Here is a 22,782-nt window from a genome sequence, read left to right on the forward strand (position 1 = left end):
TCGTGGCAAACATCCAAATTCCACACAGGTGTATCGACCTGGATTTGAACCCAGGACCCCAGAGCTGTGAGGCCGACGCGCTAACCACTAAAAAATAGTTTAAAAACACAGAAATACACCAGTATTTTTTTCACTTTATTGTTTAAAGTTATTAGAAAAACATTCTTTTGCTTTCTTTCACCTTCACAAAAAAAAAAAATACATTTAGAGAAAACGAGGGGGAAACGTGCATGGCTGGATGGTTGACAGGAGGAAGAACACACAATATTTTTCATATTGGGTCGAAGAGGAGGAGTATGATGACGAGGATGCGAGTGCGCCACAGGTTTGTATCTTCGTCTCCCTGAGGTGAGTTTGAGAAACTTCAGATGTGAGTGTGACGTTTTTCAACCTTTTGAACACGAAACCACGCCTGCAATCATCGCATGGACAGCTCAGAGTTGTAAAATCGGTCACTGTATTTTCTCGCATATTAGCCGTACTCCTAAAATTGCCTTAAAATCATTGATTTTTACAATTTCTCTTGTATGAGACGTCCCAATTCACAATTCTCACCTCCATATTCCAGTATTTCTGTGATACTGAATAAATCGATTGCTGGATTGCACATTTCTAAAGGGTGTTGCCTCCACATAGACAAATTCCCCAAAAAAAGCCACGTGAGCAGTACAACCAAAAAGTTGTCCGTAGTTTTTCATCCCAAAGTAAGATGGTGGCGACCTGAGCGAGCAATGGCAGGCACAGGTGAGGTTTTTTACATTTTATATAACATACGTTTTTCTTCTTGAATTTCATTCATAGATGTCAAAAATTGTGTTTAGCGTTTTATCTCTTAATATTCACTATTTTGAAACAAAAAAAAAACGTATCGGCCATATTGTTAGGGTGTTTCGTCTTTGTCACCTTGCAGTTTTGTGCATCTCAAGTCTAATTTATGCACATATAAGCTGTACCCTTGATTCAGTCATCATTTTTTTGAGCGACAAATACGGTGTATATGCGAGAAAATACGGTAAATTCTATCAACTTTTTATTTTATGTCTGGGTTACGTGGTTCAAACGACACTTGCCTGACAGCTACACCGCCATGAGGCTTAGTTTGCAAACACAATGTAAAGTGTTCTTAAAAAAAAAAAAAAAAATGAGGACCCAAATGAGATGTAGGGATAAATGTGATGTAAATAATAGCTTATTACCGGCCTGGTTCCATCGTACGCAAGAGGACCTGCAATTCAACAAGACGTATTTCCAACTCATCAAGCTAACTTGTGGCGGAAAACATAGACATTTCATGGATATACGGTCACGGTTTGCAAACCACTCCACAAAACTGGCATTCATAAGACAAAAAAAGCACCTGAAGTCCTCTTTTGTGTGTGTGTGTGTGTGGTGCTACATGGCTGCACTGCTTTAAAGGGTTGAGGAGGTGGCGTCACTCAGACTACCCAAAATGTTACGGGTCAGTTTTTCACAAAAGGTATTGCTTGTCTACAGCTCGGGGGAGGTCGGTACGAGACAAAACTTTTCAATAGAACAAACCAAAATTATCGACTCATGGCGTACGAGATGGTACGGGGGCTGTGACCTGTGTGAAGGGAGTGGGAGGGGCTTAACCTGCCTTGTAGGCCACAGACAGATACTACTTGGATAAACGCACACAAAACACGGAAAAGTCGGAAGACCTGCAAAGCAAATTTAGGAGCTCGTGGGAATTGTCCTTACTGCGCCAAGTGCGTCATAAATAAGAACAATTAAAGAAAAATACTGTATACAAGGCAGCCCCCTAAAATCAATTTTGAGTTGTATTTGCATTGGGAAGCCCTTTTTTTGTAGTTTTGTATTATTGCATCAAAGTTATTGAGTTTTTAATGCAAACTGGGTGAAATAAACCAATCTTTTGCATTTACTTGTTGACTACTGTGACAGTTGAATCAGAATTAGTGTAAAAATATTTTTTAGAACCTTAATGAGACTAACTTTGGCATATTAAAATGCAAAAACTCAAAAGCCTTTTAATTTTTGTTATTTCATGAATATGATCTCTCAGCCCTCCAAATCTAAATGAATTGGACAGTACATTTTTGGGTATCAATATTGTTGTGGATGATAAAATAATTTTGGTGTTTTAAAGATTAATATTGTATGCAAGCTAGATTTGTATTGCATTAATATGGGGCATAGGGTCTCTAACCTTATTTACTGGTGTTGCTTGCCTATGATAGCAAATATAAAATATATTTAATTTTAAATAAATTAATGAAAAAAAATCTAAATTGTAATATAATAAAATATCTTTAATAAAACATTTAAAAAAAGAAATAAAATCATTTAAAAATCATTTAAAAATAATTAATACATTGAAAAAAAATACTACTTAAAATAAGGATGGTATGTATGTATTTTGTTGTGGGAATTTTATTAATAATATTATTATTTTTTCTCATTTTATAGATCTCATTACCTCACAGAGCGTAAATTATTTTTGGCTGCATTTTCTCAATATGATTTTCCCTTTTTGCTAACTACAACAACACATACTGCGACCTGGTCTGGCAGTGAATGAGTTAAGCTAATGTTAACATGAATACTTTTTTGGGGGAATTCTTTATGCAGCCCAGACTCTTATTTCCAACTGCTCACACTAGTGAGCACTGTTCCTGAAACTGTTATGAGCATCCTGAAAAAGTGGCAGATTTTCAGGCCGTAGCATAAAAGCCAGTCAATTATTGTGGGCGGGGCGCCCTGTAAAAAAACAGAATAATAAGCCACACTGTAGCTTTTGGTTTGCGATAAATACTGCTTGTGTTTGCAATCACGGTCTCTCCAGCAGTTTGGTGGAAAATATAGAAAACTTTTCTCATGAAAAAGGAATAGTTGAAAAGGTCACTTAAACTTGGGAGGGAAGCGCCCGATCTAGTCAAGGGGTCCCTGGAAGATGAGTCTGACGAAACCCCGTTCGCCGCTCAGCTGGTGGGCACAGAAGGGGCACGCGGCGTGGAAGGTGTGCGTGCCATGCGGCAGCGGGATCTGACTCCAGAAGGCGGCCGTCTTCTCCGAGCACACGTGGCCACACGGTCCGAAGGCGTGCGTGGGCGGCGCGGCGTCCACGTAGAAGGCGGCCTCGCAGCCCAGCCACAATGGAACGTAGGGCCCCTTGGCGCGGCACATGGGGCACTCACGCTGGCGCCCGTCACGTTCTTCGCGGCGGTTTCCCCAGTCGTGGTAGCCGTGCACGTGGCCGCAGCGTAGGTACGCCCACGGCTGCTTCTCGTCCGGTGTGTCCTTACGGCGCATGGACGGGAAAGCCAGGGTGTTGAAACCCACCGGGCACTGCGGCCGTGCCGCGTTGATCTCCTGCCGTAGGGCCTCCAGGTGCTTGAGGGTGGGTGTGCGCGACAGACCCTCCGCCGTTCGCCATAGCAGCGTGGCACCACACAAGTCAATCAGGGAGCCGTCCACCAGTTCCTGAGACTCTGTCTCCACCTAGGACAGAACAAACGAACCCAAAAAAACTAACCTGAAACCATGGTTTTCAGCACTTTTTAGGCAATAAACGAAGCCTTATGTGTGTTTGGTCACAGATCGGATCCGATCCAGCATGAATTTTATTACCATCGTGCTTTTTAGCTGCTCTAATCCAAACTAATAGTATAAGTATGTGAGTCTATGTTTACTTCTCTTTCAAAGAGAATTTGGTCTTGAAATGTATTGACTTTAAAACAGAGAGTTTACTAGTTATATCATATTTTGCATTATTTTTTTATACATTTTTACAGTTTTTACAGGTTAAAATATGGGAATCGGTATCGGCAAAACATATCTTGATATCGGATTGGATTGGAAGTGAAAAAATCAGTATGGGGACATCCCTAGTGTGAATATGCCTATTTTCTCTGCAGTGTGTCCTAGGTCGACTTAGAGGTTTCCTCCCAGTGGGAGGTACCCAGAACTTCACCAGGGAGACATCCCAATCAGGTCCTAGATATTAGGACACCAGGTGCTCTCAAATGAGCCCCCTTCTCCAGGGCTGTCTCCAGAGGGGAAACCAAGATGATTTGCATCCAGACAAGGGAAATCTGAGTCCAATAAGATTTTTCTTCATAGAAGGGGAATTTTGAGTCGTACTTGGTCTGATCCCTCGCCTAGGACCTGTTTGCCATGGGTGACCCTGCCAGGGGCAAAAAAGCCCCAGACAACATAGCTCCTAGGATCACTGGGACACACAAACCCCTCCACCACGATAAGGTAACGACTCATAGAGGGGGTCTCTTCAGGCACCATGTTTTACTTCAAGGTTGTTATCCATTTTTACATGCACTGTAATATCATATACAGTGCAATGCTGGTGTGTGAATTTTCTATTCAAGTCCAACTAGTCCAGTGCTTGTCAAATAGTGTGGCGGTCCAACTATGGTGGGGGGTGCAGCCATGCCAGGCTGGTGATGGGGGAGGGTGGGTTAAAAAATATTTTTTTAAGTACACAGTAAGTAAAGCACTGAGCACTGTTAGCATCATATAAAGTGCCATTGTTTTTTTTATTCAGACAAAAATCTATTCAATGTTTTGATGTCAATGTGGTGTACTGTTCTTAAGGAAAATATTACATCAGACAATGTCTGGTTTTAAACCTTAAAAGTGAATGATAGCTAATGTCAAAATGCAATTTTATGACTTATAAAAAAGGATAAGCTAAATAGTTTTAGGGCAAAAGTATATCTTCTCTACAATATGTATATGTATGTATATGTATGTGTGTACCGTATTTTCACGACTATAAGGTGCACTTAAAAGTCTTACATTTTCTCCAAAATAGACAGTGCGCCTTATAATCCAGTGCGCCTTATTTATGGAAAAAACTGAAAAACAGAAAACGAAAAACCACCACTGTCGGATATTTAAAAAAAACACAAACGCCTGAACTGAAACAATTCTGTTAAATATGCAGATGCCATCTTAGTTTACAAAATCTTCCATCATAAAGGTCCTCCCCCACTGCAAGATTTTATACAAAAAAATCCAAAATATCAACAATGGCTGGCTCTAGAGGTGACTGTGTAGCGAGTGCTTCATACCTGGAAGTCAATAGCAATTACCGTATTAGCACGACTATAAGGCGCACTTAAAAGTCTTATATTTTCTCCAAAATAGACAGTGCGCCTTATAATACAGTGCGCCTTATAATACAGTGCGCCTTATAATACAGTGCGCCTTATAATACAGTGCGCCTTATAATACAGTGCGCCTTATAATACAGTGCGCCTTATATATGGAAAAATGTCATTCAATGAGGGTGCGCCTTATAGTCGTGAAAATACGGTATATGTGTGTATATAAATATAATAATATAAAATCCCTTATGTGCAATAACAATGTGCAATATCTTAGATTGTGCAATATTCTAGAATTTACCTTGCCAGGACGTGACTTTTTATAAATACAAACTTCAGGATTTGAGTTACGTATGTCGACTTCAAAACTTAAGTTATCATTATTTATTATAAATGTACTTTTTACAGAGGGAACAAATCTCCAGAGCTTGATGAAATAACTGGAATTCTCCCATTATCAACTTTTCTGCCAGTCTTCTAAGTTAAGGTGGTTTGAACGTCTACTCCATTCAATGGTGCTGAAAAAGCAATCCATATCATTTTGGCCTATCCACTTACCATTTTCCCCCGCTGCTGCGCCGAGCGTGTCTCCCGCAGAGTAAACACGTTGCCGCAGACGGAGATCTCCCGCCAAACGCCAGGCCCAGAGTCCTGACTGAAACCCCGGCGAGGGTGCATGACCAGCACGCCGTTGGTGGTCAGGCCATCCATCTGTCCATCAGGCGTCTTCCACTTGGCGGCTTTCTCCTGATAAACGCAGACAAGAAACAAGCTCAAGCGTCGGATCTTGGTTTCGGTTTCACCGAAGGCGCTTACTCACCCCCAGAAAGATGTTCTTGGACGAGTCGAAACCGGCCGCGTAGATGCGGGCCGTGTAAGGCGGCGAGCGCTGGCACATGATGCGGCAGGCAAAGCGTGAAATAGTGCTCTGGACAGTTTGCGTGTCACCATTACACTGGCTGCCCGCCACTGTGTCCGTCACCACAAAGTCAATTGGGCTCTCCGTTGAACGGCCCACCTGGAATATTACTGAATATTAATCACCATATATTTCAGACTATGACTTGCAACTGAGGATAAGTTGTGCTAACCAAAGAATGCACAATGAAAGGGGAGAAATGATGCACTCATAGCACATGTTAATGTAAAATTAAAAGTCTTTTGGATAAGTGATCTGAGTCACAAGCAAAGCAAAACTATGAAAAAAAAGGTGTGATTTATAGTCCAGGCAATACGACAACTCACTACTTGTCATTGACGGCAATTCAATTGACTTAATCAAAGAAGCTGGCATTAAAATTAATGAATGAGTGAGTGAACTAAACTTGATGCAATTCTGCAGAAAACATGCCTGACAGTTTTTTACCGAGCAAATGACAGAAAGACACTAAAAATTCTTGATAATGGTAAAAGAGTGAAGACAACAATGCGGCTAGAAAGTCAAGCCATACAGTCATGGCATCCCATAATATCCGCAAAAAGTTCAGTAAGTGTTTCTCAACAGTCATTAAAGTTAGACTAAAAGGCACTTTCTACAATGTTGATGATAGGCTGGTAATAAATAATTCATTTTTGTTGTTTTGAGAGCCAATTAATAAAAGAGAGCATTTTAAAGCAATTTACTTTAAATGAGTCAGTACAGACTGAGTTGGGTTAATTCAAAATCAGATGACTTGATTTCTATTAATTATTTATGTACATATTGTGATGTCAGTTCCGGTTAGCCAATTGAGGATATGTGTGTTCTTCCATTGTGCTTTTTTATATCTCTGTGCTGGACAGTCATAGTTCATATTGAACTTTATGATCAAATTTGTAAAAAAAAAAATGCTTTGCTGTCTTCTTTTGCCATTGATGAGCACTGTGAAATCTTTTTTTGCTATCATATCAATTGCTCGTGTGTGTGTGTGTGTGTGTGTTACCTGAAACATGTCTACGTTGCTGTCGTGTGTGTACTCCACCACCACCGTCTGCGCTCTCGACAGCGTGTATGAAATGCTGTGCTGGTCTTTGTTGCTGATGGCCTACAGGGGTCGCAAGAGGACATGCATTGAAAGTTTGACTAAACATGTTTCAGTGCCAATGACTGCCAATCCATTTCAATAGGAAGGATGTCTGATCACTGCCATCCTTGCTATTTCAAAAGGATCGGAAGTCTTTCAATTGTTGAAAATTGACGTGTGTCAAACCTTGGCAGCCTGTGGAGAGCAGGCGACATGAACCGTGCTGGGTTTGACTCCATTGGCTTTTGGGCGTCTGCACAGCGAAAAGCGGCTTTTGCGTCGCCCTCGATCGCCGTTGGGTAAAGAGCCATTGTACCTGCACGCATAAACAGATCACAAAACAGTCAGATCAGATGTAGAAAAATGACCTGAATGGGCACGACAAATTGGTGGAAATGTCACAATATATAGAAAAATTGTATAGGAAAATGAACCAGATGGAAAACTGATTCCCCCTAAACCAAATTCTAGAACTGTGGTGTGGGTGTGGGTTTGTTTACAAGTTAACAATGACGTCATGTCTGTTTTTCATATTATAAAGCTTGCTCTCCCTTTTGAATAAAAAAGAAAAAAGGTTTTAAAAGCTCAGCTAGTTTAAGTGCAGATTGATACCAGACGATATTTATCCTCTAAAGTCGATTCACAAAGTATTGAAAAAATCTCACATTTTTTGTTAAGTCATCATGTAGCAATGTTTGTTGCGTATTATATTGCACATATAGTGAGTGATGTGATATATATATATATATATATATATATATATATATATATATATATATATATATATATATATATATATATATATATATATATATATATATATATATATATATATATATATATATATATATATATATATATATATATATATATATATATATATATATATATATATATATATATATATATATATATATATATATGACAAATGTTAAGTAAAAAGAAAAAGTGAAATTACCATTAAAAATGTTTGAGTATTTTTTTGTTTGTTTTAACGGTCTCTCTGTTTCACACCTTTCCACCTATTGCAGTTAGAATGTCCAAAACTACATGTTGACACTAAATTTGCAAAACAGTGAGCCATTTGGAAATTTCGTTCTCAAATGAGTTGCAGTGTCCTCTGAGACACATTCAGGTGTGTCTATATTAAAGCACACATTTGTTATTTGCTTTACATCATCGTAAAAAACACCAAAAAAAACACAGCGGCTCTTTTGAAGCATGTACTGACTGGGATGACTGGATCCTCCCTTAAAAGTGCTTCTTCAAGGTTTATTTTGATTCAAGTCCACATGCTCAGCTGGAAGTGGGAAAAAACCTTTGAACCGCACCCTTCTTGTCATACACCAATACAGACACACACACACACACACAAACTTCCTTTCCACCAACGTTCCTCCTACATCACAGCACGTATGTGATTTAATAACACGTGTACGTGCAGAAGTCGGCCTGGCTTGTCTAAACCGGTACCGTCACGCCAATGAAAGTGAACATTTTCCTCATTGGAAAAAGCAGTTAAAAAGCAGCTGGCTCAGCTTCCTTAACTTCCATTGTGCTTTGCTTTTCATATGCCGTTTTACATGTGTGTATGTATTAGCATAATAATTGCATCTACACTTTCATGTATATGCTAATGTGTGTATGTATGTGTATAGTGTACAATGCTTCGAAAACAATTCACACAATTACATGTGCAGCTACTGCTGCGAAAAACTTCCAACAAAGACCAATGGCCGTTTAACACTCTTTTTTTCTTTAAAAACAAAAAGATTGTTCATTTTCTACTAATGGTTCTACACAGCTAGATCAGGGGTAGGGAACCTATGGCTCGGGAGCCACCTGTGGCTCTTTTGATGGGTGCATCTGGCTCTTTGCTAACCTGTGAGCTAAAATATGGAAATCGCTGGTGACAGAACTGAGATATTACATCTAGAACTGCTTTAATCGTATTATTTTTTTGCAGTAGACTCTTCTGGAACGCAACCTCTCATTGATTGGCAACAGCATAAGAATCTTTTAAAAAATATTCATTTTTTCCACTCTAAAAGTGATGAAATTACAAAAAATAAAATTGAAAAAGCACTCGTTTGCATGTATGTATTTTGACTTTTAAATTCGCAGTATGGCTCACAAGAAATAACATTGGAAAATATGAATTGTTTGTGGCTCTCCTCGTCAAAAAGGTTCCTGACCCCTGAGCTCGATAATGCTAAATTGTAGTGATTTCAGTTTGTTGTCGTAGTGGTGATAACAATAATCTGGGCATCCTTTTGGTATCCACCAACAAATCACTGTAAACAGATCTTTAACAATTTTGGATCACACATCACCTAGAGCAGTCTTTCCCAACCACTGTGCCGCGAGCAATGGTCAGGTGTGCCGTGGGAAATTGCAAGAAGTCAAACAATGTTATATATTCAGTGAGAAATATTAATATGAATATAACAAGATTAAAATTTAACTATCACGGGGTTAAAATCCAAACATGATGATTATAGATTATACTGTTACAAGATTCAAATTGGGAAACAGTCATTTTGTCGCTTACTTTTCACGAACATGAACCGGAAGTTGATTGGTTTCTAGGGCATCAAACTTTGATAATGCAAAGTCTGAGTGAGCACAATTTTTTTGTGTAATATAAGCAGATTTAAGTAATATTTGGAAAAAAAGTAATAAAATGATGCGATTAAAACATGACATTACTTATTTTTTGCATCAGTCGAATCGGAAGTTGTTCAGGGTCTCCAGACATCAACTTTTGGTGACATTAGCTAAGAGTGAAAAAATTAGATTTTGGAATCATTTTGGAGGTTTATGTGATACCTGTTGATAAAACTTTGATGATAATGACTATTGTTAATATAGGCATAGTATTAAATTAAAGATTTTCATGTGATAGTGTCCCTTGAGATTTTTTCAATACAAAAAGTGTGCCGCAGCTCGAAAAAAGGTTGGGAAACAATGACCTAGAAAGTAGGATAATTTTTTGCTTAACTGCAAATTATTTGATGTGCAGAATGAAACTTTTGGTAAAACGATGTTTAATCAGTTTAATAAAACATTTAATATCTTGCCAATAAACACACTAAAAAGATTGTAAAACTCCTTTACTGTCTGTACATATATTTTGTTACTGCATTTCATTACTAAACTTTGAGCTAACTGCCATTACTTTAATCGTGTTTACCGACCGGTCTTGAAAGATAGATGGTAGATCATTTACTTATTATTTTCACCTATTAATGTGCGTTTCTTCACATCTTTCATACAAAATTGGGACACTTTCACCAATTTTAAAGGGTTTAGTTGGTAGTTGTGTGAAGATCGTGGAACAAATTTGAGACTTTACATATACTTACGAAATTTTCAAGTTCCGAAACATTTCTGGAATCAATTATTTTTATAAGTAGAGGTACGACTGTGATGCATAAAAATAATAGAACCAGTAAATGCCAAATCTGGCTTGTTGCATTAAAGTGAACCCTAATGGTAGCTCCTCAAGAAATGCTCTGTTTACAAATATTACATGATGCTCTGTTACTATCATTAGCTTTGGAAAAAAAAAGTCCCACTCAGCTAACATGTTTGTCAAGTGGTTTGATATACAGCAGCTCAAAAGCCTTATGGTACTAAAATACACACAACTACTGGATTGGATCCAATCTTGTTAACAAATCCGATACTGTCCAATACTCCAAAAATAGCAGTACACAGTGCTGAACCGAGTATATCGGATCTGGACACTACTGCTGACACAAACAAGGTGGAATGAAGATATATACTGTCACCCAAAATGTTGGAGACCAAAGTGGCAACTATCAGAAAAAGAGGGAGACTCAATGTTATAGTACAAAAGTACAGAAGAACCTTACCCCGATGTGTGTTAAATATACAAAAAAAAGTTTGAATGCTCAAGAATTACAACACAAGACATAAAATAGCATAAAATAACAGAGAATGCCAATCTTCATGCTCTAGAGAATCGTTCGTCTAAAATCGTCTCTGTATAGCCAAAGTGGCGAAGAGATTCTTAACATGAAATTAATATATCATTGATGTTTGTGATGCCTTTTCTTTCCAAAAAATAAAACAACAATAGTATTATTTGTTTAATATTTACATGAACTTTTATAGAAATGCCAGAAAAGAGACAAAAAATACTGTCTCTAAAAAGTAATTGAAAGTAGTTTGCTAATCTGGAGGGTGGGGTGGTACAGTAATCCCTCGATTATCGTGGTTAATGTAGACCAGACATGGCCGCGATAAACGAAAAACCGTGAAGTAGGGTCACCCCTAAAAAACTCCATTTCTGAGTCCTAGTAGCAAGTGGAGGACAGTGGAGTGGCTTCCCCTTGCGAGTTTCAGTGTGGATTTTGGATTTTTAAATTTTTTTGAAATTACAAAAAAAATGTAATTAACAAAAAAAAAAATATGAAAAATACCGCGAGTGGTGAAGCCGTGATACTTCTGTCAAGAAATCTGTTATTTGAAGAATATAAAAGTTTAAATTCACTCATTTTCTGTACTACTTATTCTTACAAGGGCCGCGGTGCTGAAGTCTATCCAGGCCAACAATGGGCAGCAGGCGGAGGGCACACTGAAGTGGTTGCCAGCCAATCACAGGGCACACTTAGACAAACAGCCAGTCACGCTCACCATGATAAGTAGGGACAATATAGAATGTTAAACTAGCCTAGCATGCATGTTTTTGGGACGTGGGAGGAAACCACAGCACCTGAAGAAAACTCCACACAGGACGATCAAAACGCATTGGGGATTGAACCCATGATCTCAGAACAGAGAAGCAGACATGCTAAACACTCCATCACCAGGCCGCCGAAAGTTTAAACATTACTAAAAGAATTGTAATCTTTCTAAGAACAAAAATGCTTTTTTTTGTCAGAATTAAAAGTCATAATCTTTTCAAAGATTACATTTTTTGGTATACTACTAAATAAAAATATGTTCATATCCTTGTGCCCTGCGATTGGCTAGCAATTGGCTAGGATAGATTAGAAGTATTAAAAATATATTCTTGAACAAATAAAAATTCTATGACCTTTACTTTTTGTTTGAAAAAAACAAAACCCTCACTTCATTTTTACTGGTCAAATATACCTTTTGACTATCATTGACAGCGATTGACATCCACTCCATTTTGACAGTGGAGGACTTAAAGCAATTATTCGTCTATCACTATTGTTATTATATTAAAGAGGTAGAAATATATAAATGGTCACATTTAGAAATGTATTTTTTTTTAAAGAACTCCTCGAGATATTATGGTTTTCCCACTCTGGGAATGTGAATTTAATCACAGAACAAATGGGGTCGCTTACCCGAGGACAATGAGCTCTCCATACTTGACTGGCACTTTGATGGAAGTGGTGCAGATGTTCTCCTGCTCGGGGGAGTACATCGGGCTGGGATGACGGATGGACGTCTGGATGGGCTGCAGCAGGCGTAGGGGTGGGGGTGATGCTGAGCAAAGTGGAACACTGGGTGGGGTGGGAAAGGAGGAAGAGGAGGAAGGGGAAGGGTCAGCAGAGCCTCAGCTCCAGCCTCTCATTCTTCACACGTCCGTCGCTCTTTCCCTGCATGGCAGACCAAAAGGAACGTTAGAATTGAACAAAACCAGTTGAACAGAAGAAGTGCGTTCCACAGAGTCTTATCCTAGCGCGTGAATCTTGATCTATATTTGGCGGCTGGCAGGAGTACAGAAGGCGACTATAAATGGATCAATCAAGTAACATGTGACGTGGCAAGGGAGAAGGTGAAAACCCACCGGGGGCTTAGCGCCTTAGCTTCAAACAATCTTCATCCTTCTTTCAACGGCATGACGCAAAAGCTCCTGAGATGACACGTGGCCAAAGCAGATTCTTCCCTAGTTTGACTTCATTCCTTTATTGCATGTAATTTAGATCCTATCAGCTACGTTCCAGAGTCATCGTTTCTTGAATCTGTTGTTTCTTATTTTCTGAAATTGTTCAAAATTGACAAATACCCCTATGGTGATTTCCTTATTTTTTGGCCTTCAAGCTGATCTCCCCAAAAAATGCTAAATGGAAGAGAAAAAAAACAAATCGCTCCGAAGTATACGTGGTATTGTGGGGAATTTTATCTGATAAAATTCAAAACAAATAACAGCTTGTGACATAAAATGTTCATATTGTAGGAGCAATAAAACAAACTTCATAGAGAAAGGGAACACTTGTTCTGTCATCTCGCTCAATTGTACCAAAGCACCATTTTCTCTATCTAAAATGAAGATAACATTAGGAAGACATCTGTTAACCGTTATTAAGTCTCAAAATAAGACTACCGTGTGTGTGGAAGCTACTTTAGCCATATTGATAACTGACTGCAGAAAAAAGAACATAGCTTTGGAATCTATCTACTGCTATAGTTTAGGTATGACGGTACAAAGAGTGCACCCACCGCCAACGTAAATTAACAACACCAGACTCTTGCGGTTCAGTATAAATACAACTGTGGAATCATATCATATTGTGTGAATAATTCCAGTGAGATCGCACTGGAGTATAAGTCGCACTGCTGGCTAAACTTTTTTTTTTAAACTGCGACTTATAGTCCATTCCATTTTAACCTCTCAAATGCACAAATGTCAATAAAAAATATGAATGTACTTCCTAATAGTTTGTTTTATCTTCTCTGAAATCGAGGTCATGGTAAACCACAAAACTTAAAATGAGGCAACTGGACTTCCTGCTAGTGAATTTGTTATGTTTATCTATTTGTTCCCAAAAAATGCTCAAACATTGTTGAAGTCAAACACAATAATCTTATACTACCAAATAGCATTTTTGCAACACTTGCATTATAATGTAGGTAAAAATAATAGGATACAAAAGTTTTTACTGGTGACAAACTGTATGATTTGCCATTTTTAAGATGTCACCTGAGCACCATCACTTGATAATAAAAGTAGGTCAACATGAGAACCCAAACGCGACCTCTTGTTATTGTCTCAAGAAGATACATCAACTCACAGAAAAAAGAGAATAAGGAGGTAAATGGTATTAGTGAGCTGAAACACTTGATTAAACGGCATAACATTAGCAAAAATTCCATTCACCCCTTCAGTCAGTATCTTGATCTGACAAGCCGCTTAAGACCTTTAAAGCCATAAGAGCTTTCAAAGAAAAGCTACGAGTGAGGTTTAACATTTTAAAATAAATATTCTTCTTGCTGATTAGATTACAGCATTTATGATCTGAACATTTGTTGTAAGCAAGGGAGACTAAAATAATAATTCTCTCTTTATGGGGCAATCTGAAACAAATTTGTTTTTCATATCGGCCAATCTCGAGTCTTTTCACAATTTTCTAACTTGATTTTTTTTGGTCTTTTTATTTAACTATTCATAGCAACAAAATTAGCAGGACTGACATACTGAATATAAGGAGCAGGTGCCTGTTAGTTATCTATATGGCATGAACATGAACTTTATTTTTGTATTATAGTAGTATAGTTTAGTATTATAGTAGTAGTTAGTATAAAAGTGTTTGTGTGTAAATATCTATTGCAAAGCAAAGTTAATTTTTCTCAGCGAAGAAATGGTCTTTTCCATTAAAACAAAAATGAACTGCAATCGTTGAGTGTATTCCATTCAAATGCTTTCAAAATCAATCCTATTAAGTCTGCCTAGCAACAAGCAGACGGGACAGATACAATTCCGGAGTCTAGTTTCTAGAGTCCTTTGAAGGTCAATTCTGAACCCAGGGGGGGCTCGCGTACACTTAGATATAGCCGCCATTTTGTCTGGCAACCTGCACAAGGCAACCACTTGTTTGTGTTGATGAGTCAATTTCAGTCTCAGCGGGAATTTGGCGCCAAAGCCTCCCACTCCAACTCCTGTCTGCTTGTTAGCTTGTTTAGACGCAGCTGGAGGTGGATGGCATTGATTGTGCTGGAAAACGGGATGTATATCACATGCTTTTGAAGTAATACAAGTCATTTAAAAAAAAAAAACGTGGGGAAGGGGGCCTGAAGTCAATTACGCAGGCGTGGTCTGTTTGGGCCTCATAATACTCAATGGTCTTGCTTGCGTTCACACATGTTTTCAAGTGCGTTTACATTCCACACCCTGTTCTTAATGCTCCAGTCCTCCTTATGACCCCCGCCACATATTTGGTGCCTGGCTGTTTGGAGATGTCGAGTATTGTTGTGGCAACGCTTGTTTAAAAGTCAGTCAAGTACATGTCAACTCCCAGGAAAGACAAGTTGAGTCTGTAGGTCGCTTTCACACACTGAGATTAGGCAGAATAGTGACTTAGAAGTTGTTGTGTAATTTGGTGTTAGAGTTCTAGAGCAGGGGTGGCCAAGTCCGGTCCTCGAGAGCAACTATCCAGTCTGTTTTGCATGTGTCTCCGTCCACCAATAGACCTGAATCAAATAATCGGGATCGGTAGAACGCTTCTGGACAGCTTGCTGATGAGTTGATCGTTTGTTTCAGGTGTGATAGAGGAGGGAGATGTGGAAAAGTGACTGGATAGGGGCTCTCGAGGACCGGACTTGGCCACCCCTGTTCTAGAGAAATTATGACAGTTGCCACATTTACAAGTAGCCATATTTATTTTTGGGTCATTCGGATATTGCCGTGCAAAATGAACTGATTAATATATCTTTTCGCTTGGATATGTAAACAGACATTTTCAACTGTCTCCAAAAAATAAAAATTGTAACCTGAATACTTTCTGAACGCAAACGTGCCCACTGTTGTAAAAAAACATTAATTCCATTTGTGTTTCTGACAATAACAAAGAAATGTGGGTTAACGATGACTTTTACAGACAATGTGGGACAGTAATGTCCTAGCTTTTAGTCTGTGGTTGGTTTCTTTGCATTAAGTGAACCACACACACATTTCTAGCGGTTGCTTCTCTTGGGATAAGTGAGTAGAAAAGAAATGTATCCTGTCCGGGAGTGGGTAGTGAATTGGGACTTCCTGTGTCTATGCTATCACTTAAGTCAGCCCATATGGATCCGAGCATTTCCTGGGAATACTCCTGCAATCCTGGAGAAAAGTATTGGGATTTACACACATATCTCTTAATCAATTAACTGGTCTTATGGAATGCATGCCCTCCTAAGACCCATAAGACTCTAGCAAGGCCTGCATTTTTATTTTCTATTTGATATTTAGGCTAATTGGGACTTGATGAGTGTAAAAACAAAGAATTTTCTTTTTTTATTGATTTGGTCTCTGAGAAAAATGATGACCACATCATAAATAGACGCAAGGCCCTTGTAGTCCAAAATTTAACATTGTAGTCTTTGACAAGCAAAAATGTGATGTCCACACATGTGGACGCCAGGTCATAAGAGGTTAAAGAAGGTTGAGTGATTTGGGCCCCACACCCATAACAGTGGATGCATGCTAAGATCTGTTTGTTTGTGAGACCAGCCCTTGTTTGTTCCGCTCTCATCTTTTTTCTGATTTGTTTGCTTGCCCATTAGTTCCACCTGTGTCAGCCTACTCCTTGCGTGTCTTCTACTTAGCCTCAATCTTGCCCAGACATTGATCATTGTTAAGTCACATAACTTTTGTTTGGAGTGGTCCTGTTTTCTCACTTTGTTTTGTCAGGTTGAGGTTCATATCTTAGTAATGGTCTTTGTCCATTCCCGTCATATTTATCTGTTTCAATGGGTTTCTTATTTCTCACAGTTTTTCTTTCCTACTTTGTGTTTATTTTTTATTTCTTTTATTTTGTATTTCTGTAGAGGGGCGGCCTGGCGGATGAGTGGCTAGCACGTCGGCCTCACAGTGGGAGACCTGGGTTCAAAACCAGGTGAGTCCACCTGTGTGAAGTTTAGATGTTCTCCCCGGGCCCGTGTGGGTTTTTTCCAGGTACTCCGGTTTCCCCCCACATTCCAAAGACATGCATGGTAGGTTGAATGGACAGTCTAAATTGCCCATAGGTATGAGTGTGTGCATGAATGTTTGTTTGTCTCCTTGTGCCCTGTGATTGGTTGGCCACCAATTCAATGTGTCCCCCGCCTCTGGCCCGAAGTGGGATAGGCTTCAGGCCCCCCTGCAATCCTAGTGACGATAAAGCGGTTCAGAAAATGAGATGAGATGAGATTTCGGTAATGCAGCATTTTTGTGAAGAAAGCCTTCTGGCTTGCTTGCATCTAAGTACAAGTTTAATACAGTATTTTCACAAATATTTACAGAGGGTATATTTTTGCCCTTGGTGGTAAAAAAGAAGGATCTAATTGAATAGAGACATTTATTAATTGAAGTGGAGGCATGCAGGCGGCCTCGTGCGACGTTCCCAAGAGCAACAATGGGGAAGGGGAGGTGGGATGACACGCGGTATAGGAGGGGCAACGTTCCAGTTACAGCCTCATCAATGATTCAGCCAGACCGCACAACAACAAACAGCAACAGGATACAAAGCAGCAACTAAAAACACTTGCTCCAATAAGCACATGCGCTCACTTCACTATGCCATCGTCCATGAGACAATGGTGTAACTACGTGTGCAGGTTTAAAGGGTATATACGACTCAAGTGAATGATCTCATAGGGGAGCACACTCAAACAAGGTTTCGACAAATTTCATCACTGTACTGTAGCCTGTTCTCAAAAGTGTAGGGAGTCCGTGTGGAAAAATGTGAGCGAGTCACCAGAAGCAGAAATAAAACACTTTTATTTGAGGGAAATGTAACGATGGAAAACCACATATAATTTGCAATTTTTAAAAATCAGGTCGCCAAAAAACGTGCCCTCCATCTGACCCACTTTCCAGGACAGATGTAATCTCCTTTTGCTAACGTTTGGGCTGTTTACCAGATCCTAACACATACCAGCTGCTGCTACCAATATGTTGTTTCTAATTAAACTGTACAGCAACACGTCCAGTGCATTTGGACTGGGAAGATTGGCAGTGATCAGTCGCTACCGGCCTTTGCCAGTTCAAATGGATTGGATGTCTATACCGCTCCATATTGATGAATGATTTAACTAACGATGTTTCAGAAATTTTCTTGCTGGACCTTCATCCATTCTTTCAAGGACACCAGTAATGGAGCATCCCATTGAGACCATGACATTCATTGTGTCTGTCTGTGTGTATGTGTTTTGCAGCCTCCATTAAGACATCAGAGTATCTGCTAGCTCCCCCTCTGACACCCTCAGCTCAGGTTTCTTCGCTGAAATTGAGATGTGAACGTTGAGCGGATATCAGCAAGCATCCGTTACTACACTGAAGAATACTCACAATATTAAACGCATGAATTGCACCTTTTGGAAAAAATCCAGAATGGCCAGGAGTATGACAACACAAAATCCCATCCCTACGTTTATCATGACTAGGACTTGACAATGTACAGGGCTTAAAGGAATGTCCTGATTCCACCCATGAAATGTAGCCTCAGGGGTTTGCAACAGATGGGAAGTTTCTGCAAAAAGGCACCAGGAAATGAGGGTGATCCCAATCTGCAGCCAAACCTCCAATCATATCTTTTGAAATGGGGCAGGATGGAGGAAGAAGGTTGGAGAAGCAAGGGGAAGTTGTTAAGGTGTCATGTTTAAGGCCCACCGGGCCATATTTGACCTGTGAAGACTTGTAGTCACATTTAGGAAAATTGGGAGTCTTCTGTGAAATGAATATGAAAGCTTCTGATTTTTGGCTCTTGTGGGCCACACTTATAAACAGAATGTTAACCTTTTCATGCATGGATTAGTTTGTTTGTCAACTCTTTTACTTCAATCATTTAACTCACTAGCTGTCATTACGGCTCCACAAGTGTTCATTCCCCTCGCAGTTCAGATGGGTTGGACAACTAGCGCTGTCATTGGTACGAAAATACGAAATTTTTGGCTAGTCTCCCAGTGTAACCCCGTCCATTGCATGGAATAAATGAAATACTACAAAAAATGTGTTATTTTTATACATTTTAATTTTATAAATGTAGCTTTTATTAACATTAAATCGCTTCAACCCCACTAGGGCCGCGGGTGGTGTTGGAGCCTATCCCAGCTGACTTTGGGCCATAGCCAGGGGACACCCTGAATTGGAGGCCAGCCAATTGCAGGGCACGAGGAGACGGACAACCATTCCCATTCACACTCACACCTAGGGGCAATTTAGAGTGTCCAATCAGCCTACCGTGCAAGTTTTTGGAATGTGGGAGGAAACCAGAGTACCCAGAGAAAACCCACGCAAGCCCAGGGAGAACATGCAAACTCCACACTGGTGGACCAAGCTGGATTTCAGTATGAGCCCGACGCGCTAACCACTCATTTGCCGGGCCGCCCCTAAAAGTATTTATAATTATAGAAATATAACTTTTGAAAAATAACCAAATAATCATTTAAAATATATATGTAATGTAGGATAATTGCTAATATTTTAAGTTTTTTTAAATGAACAAGAATAGTTTCTCACCCTGGAAAATGTTAATGGTCTTAAGAGTCAACTTTTAAAGAGCTGTTGCATATGGTGCAAAAAGAGATATTAACATGAGGACACCAGTCCTTTATATATATTTTTCTTTTTATTACTAAAATTAGACACTTGCTCTATGAAAAAAATATTTCAAAATAAAATTCAAATATTTAACCAACAGCAAATGTTTATGTCCAAAGTCAATACACTTGTTACCTTAATTTTATTTCCTGGATTGCTGTTTTTTTGAATGACAATGTGTTCCATGTATTTAAAAATAAATTGCTGTGTCTTAATTGCCCAGCGATTGAGTGTCAATCACAGCTAGCTGCACTTGCCACCTGGGTTTAAAATTAATTTCCCACCCTAGCATTTCTTTCTTTTCCGTCAAAAACACGCACACATTGGGCTCCTTGCCGTCTTCCTTATCAGGCAATGTTGTTGTTGCCTGTGCAACCCGGGCTGCTCTTTCTTGCTGACAGCTCAGCGTGCACACTGAAAAAAGGAGGTGATGGAAAGTAATACCAGCCGGGAGCACGCACAAAGGCAATACATAAATCTAAGTTATTAGCCCGCGACACGTAGAATGAAGGCAGGAAATGAGCACAAAGAAAGAGATCCCATGCCCCCTTGGTCCTAACTCACAGCTGGGACAATTACTTAAAAATAATATTAAACGGATAAGGAAAAATAATAATAAACAGATAAGGAAGGTATTTACTTTTGGGTGGATTTCGTAACTTGGATCTTTTTCGTATCTCGGGGCACTCATTTGCATATAAAAGATTTCGTAAACTGAAGATTTTCGCACCAAGGGGCATTCGTAAGTAGAGGTATGACTGAATTTGTGCACCATGTTTAAAAAATATATTTAAAAAAATAAACAAGCTGGGCCCTTTTTTGTGTGGCGTTCAAACGACAGCGAGTTAGATTCTAAACCGCTTAAAAAAACGCTAAGTAGACAGTGGGGAGGGAGCGTGTGAAGGACTCACCGTGGCTTCAATGACGGCTTTATTTCCAGCCTCTCCGGGGCCGCTGGCCGACTGACCGCCGCCGGGCTGAGCTCCACCGAGACCGTCGCCGCCAACTTAGCGAGCTAGCTCACCGGCACGTGAAGAAGAAAAAGAAAAACAGGGGTACAAACCGAATGATTGTCGCCCGGCCAATAAAGATGGAAAATGTCCTAATGAATCTTGGATGTGGCACGATGAGGAGTTCGGAGCGTGACCGCCGATGGAAAGAATATCCAGCCAATGCAAGTGGAGGCTCGGATAGATTTGAATGACAGGTCCTCCTTTGTTGTGAGCTTTCCAACGTAAACACATAATGACCCCACATCCACACATCCCCGGGCGAGAGGCAGCCAGCTTGCCTGAGTGGGCGTGAACTAGCCTGAGAAATGAGTGGTGATGTCATCACAAAGCATGCTGGGATATGTAGTTTCTCCCGCTCTAGCTGTAAGGGCTCATTTTTTTAAACGACATTTTGCGTGGGACTTTTGACAAATACAAAAGTTGAATCACAAGGGCATTGGCCTCACAGCTCTAGGGTCCTGGGTTCAAATCCAGATCTGTCCACCGGTTTCCTCCCACATTCCAAAAACATGTATGGTCGGCTGCTTGGAGACTCTAAATCGGACCATGCAAATTGAATACATCATAACATAAAAAAATGAAAAACACAAAAGCGTTCTTTAGTTTGACAGGCTTGCTTTTTTTATATCTAATACTAATGACAAAAAAATTATAAAATTATTTTCAACTGTGTTCAAGGTTTATCGCATGACGCTTAAAAAAATGCAAAAATGTACTACGTATATATTTGATTTCAACACAGGACAGTTTATTCAACTTCTGTACTGCTTTGTCCTCATCCTCACATGGGTTTCGGGGTGCTAGAGCACAGAGAAAATATGCAATGCTGAATTTTTGGAGGAGGATTTTTTTTATTTAAAGTGGCAGTTTACTGCCACATTTTAGAGGCACAGAACTATTTATAAGATACCATTTAGGCCATGGAACTATGTTGAAGTTAATTTACTAGTTGTAGTTAGAAAAGAGTCGTGTCTAATTTAATTTTATTATGGAACCAAAGAAGTATGTCAAAGTCAGTTAGGAGTTTTATTTCAACAGATGTAATGTTTTATTGCCATGTTGTAGTACTTACTTGAAAATTTCCAAAGTAGGGTTTGATTTCATTGTAGGTGACATTGAATGGGTGATTGAACCCTTGATCTCAGAACTGTGAGGCCAACATACCAACCACTGTCAACATAGGACAAACAACGCTAAACTAACGATAGAAACAATGAAAATTACTTTTAAATCTATACAAGTTTTTCCACAACATTTTCCTGTCAAAGCTAAGAAACTAACTGTCCACTAAAAACCTTTTTTTTGTCCCGATTATGATTCTTTCTATAGGAGCCGCAAACGGTCTGCATGCACTTACATAACCTTGCACATGCTGTAATGCAATGTGTGTGCACGTCACCATGGTTTCATGACCAAACACCTCCAGTTGGCATTTCCAAGTAGCACAAGCCGGAGCAGCGGACACACCTTCCTTTGATTTGCGCTGATGGATGTTCTTGTCATGCTTTTTGGAGCAAGTGAGCCGAGTGTCCGTGTCAAGATAGAAGCGGAACAGCCGTCTTTTGGCTTTCGTTCTGCTCAGCCTGACACTTCAACCTTGCTTGGAATTCGACCATTGTACTACTTTTTCATACTGAAAGTATACTTGAAGCAACCTTAGCTTGGTTTTGAATAAGAAAAACAAAATCAAACAAAATATAAATTCGATTTCATTCTGTATGTTCCAAAACAGTAAATATTGTAGTATACATCAACAAAAATGCTTTAAGAATGAAAAAGTCCTCAAAAACAAAGACAAAAATTAAAAAAAAAACTCATTTTTATTGCATTAATAATACTAACAATCCAGCAACAAATTGGGAACAATCTTTAAAAAATATGTTTCAAAGTTAGTATCTCACCCGGCAAGAACAGCAAATCGGCTGGGTTCAAACATTTTAATAATGACCCCAAGGCGAGCATTTAAATATGATAATAAAAAAGGAAGAATCGAGTTATAGGTCATCCTGGAAGGAAGGGATGTCTTTCGAAGCAAAGCAAGGACAAAACGGCTCATTGCGTTGCACAGTAACGCTTGCCAAACACAGCAAACAACAAAACAAACAATAAAAAGTCTTGTGATTCTGCGGTAGCATAAAAAAATGAATGAAAATATA

General features: G+C 39.3%; 1 protein-coding gene across 2 annotated transcripts; it reads right to left on the reverse strand.

The window, feature by feature from the left end:
- Nucleotides 1-1,379: 1,379 nt before the first annotated feature.
- On the reverse strand, nucleotides 1,380-20,919 carry peli1b (pellino E3 ubiquitin protein ligase 1b). 2 transcript variants are annotated; one of them, XM_077730419.1, is made up of 8 exons: nucleotides 20,525-20,919; nucleotides 19,934-20,027; nucleotides 12,457-12,711; nucleotides 7,298-7,427; nucleotides 7,031-7,132; nucleotides 5,929-6,126; nucleotides 5,667-5,855; nucleotides 1,380-3,483 (listed from the first exon to the last, which is right to left on the reverse strand). In XM_077730419.1, the coding sequence occupies exons 3-8, from the start codon at nucleotides 12,534-12,536 to the stop codon at nucleotides 2,914-2,916; spliced, it is 1,269 nt and encodes a 422-aa protein (XP_077586545.1). In that variant the 5' UTR covers nucleotides 12,537-12,711; nucleotides 19,934-20,027; nucleotides 20,525-20,919; the 3' UTR covers nucleotides 1,380-2,913. The 2 variants fall into 2 exon arrangements, with proteins under 2 accessions (XP_077586545.1, XP_077586544.1); XM_077730418.1 differs by lacking the exon at nucleotides 19,934-20,027.
- Between the last annotated feature and the right edge of the window lie 1,863 nt (nucleotides 20,920-22,782).

This window comes from Stigmatopora nigra, chromosome 12 (assembly GCF_051989575.1).
Source record: "Stigmatopora nigra isolate UIUO_SnigA chromosome 12, RoL_Snig_1.1, whole genome shotgun sequence".
Classification (NCBI taxonomy): Eukaryota; Metazoa; Chordata; class Actinopteri; order Syngnathiformes; family Syngnathidae; genus Stigmatopora; species Stigmatopora nigra.

What these genes read in the sequence shown, in the direction of transcription:
- peli1b (XM_077730418.1), bottom strand. Translation starts at nt 12,536, where the DNA reads ATGTACTCCCCCGAGCAGGAGAACATCTGCACCACTTCCATCAAAGTG. An exon ending in GGAGAGCTCATTGTCCTCGG is followed by an intron (nt 7,428 to 12,456) that starts GTAAGCGACCCC and finishes TTATGCGTGCAG; the next exon opens with GTACAATGGCTCTTTACCCA. An exon ending in GCTCTCCACAGGCTGCCAAG is followed by an intron (nt 7,133 to 7,297) that starts GTTTGACACACG and finishes CGACCCCTGTAG; the next exon opens with GCCATCAGCAACAAAGACCA.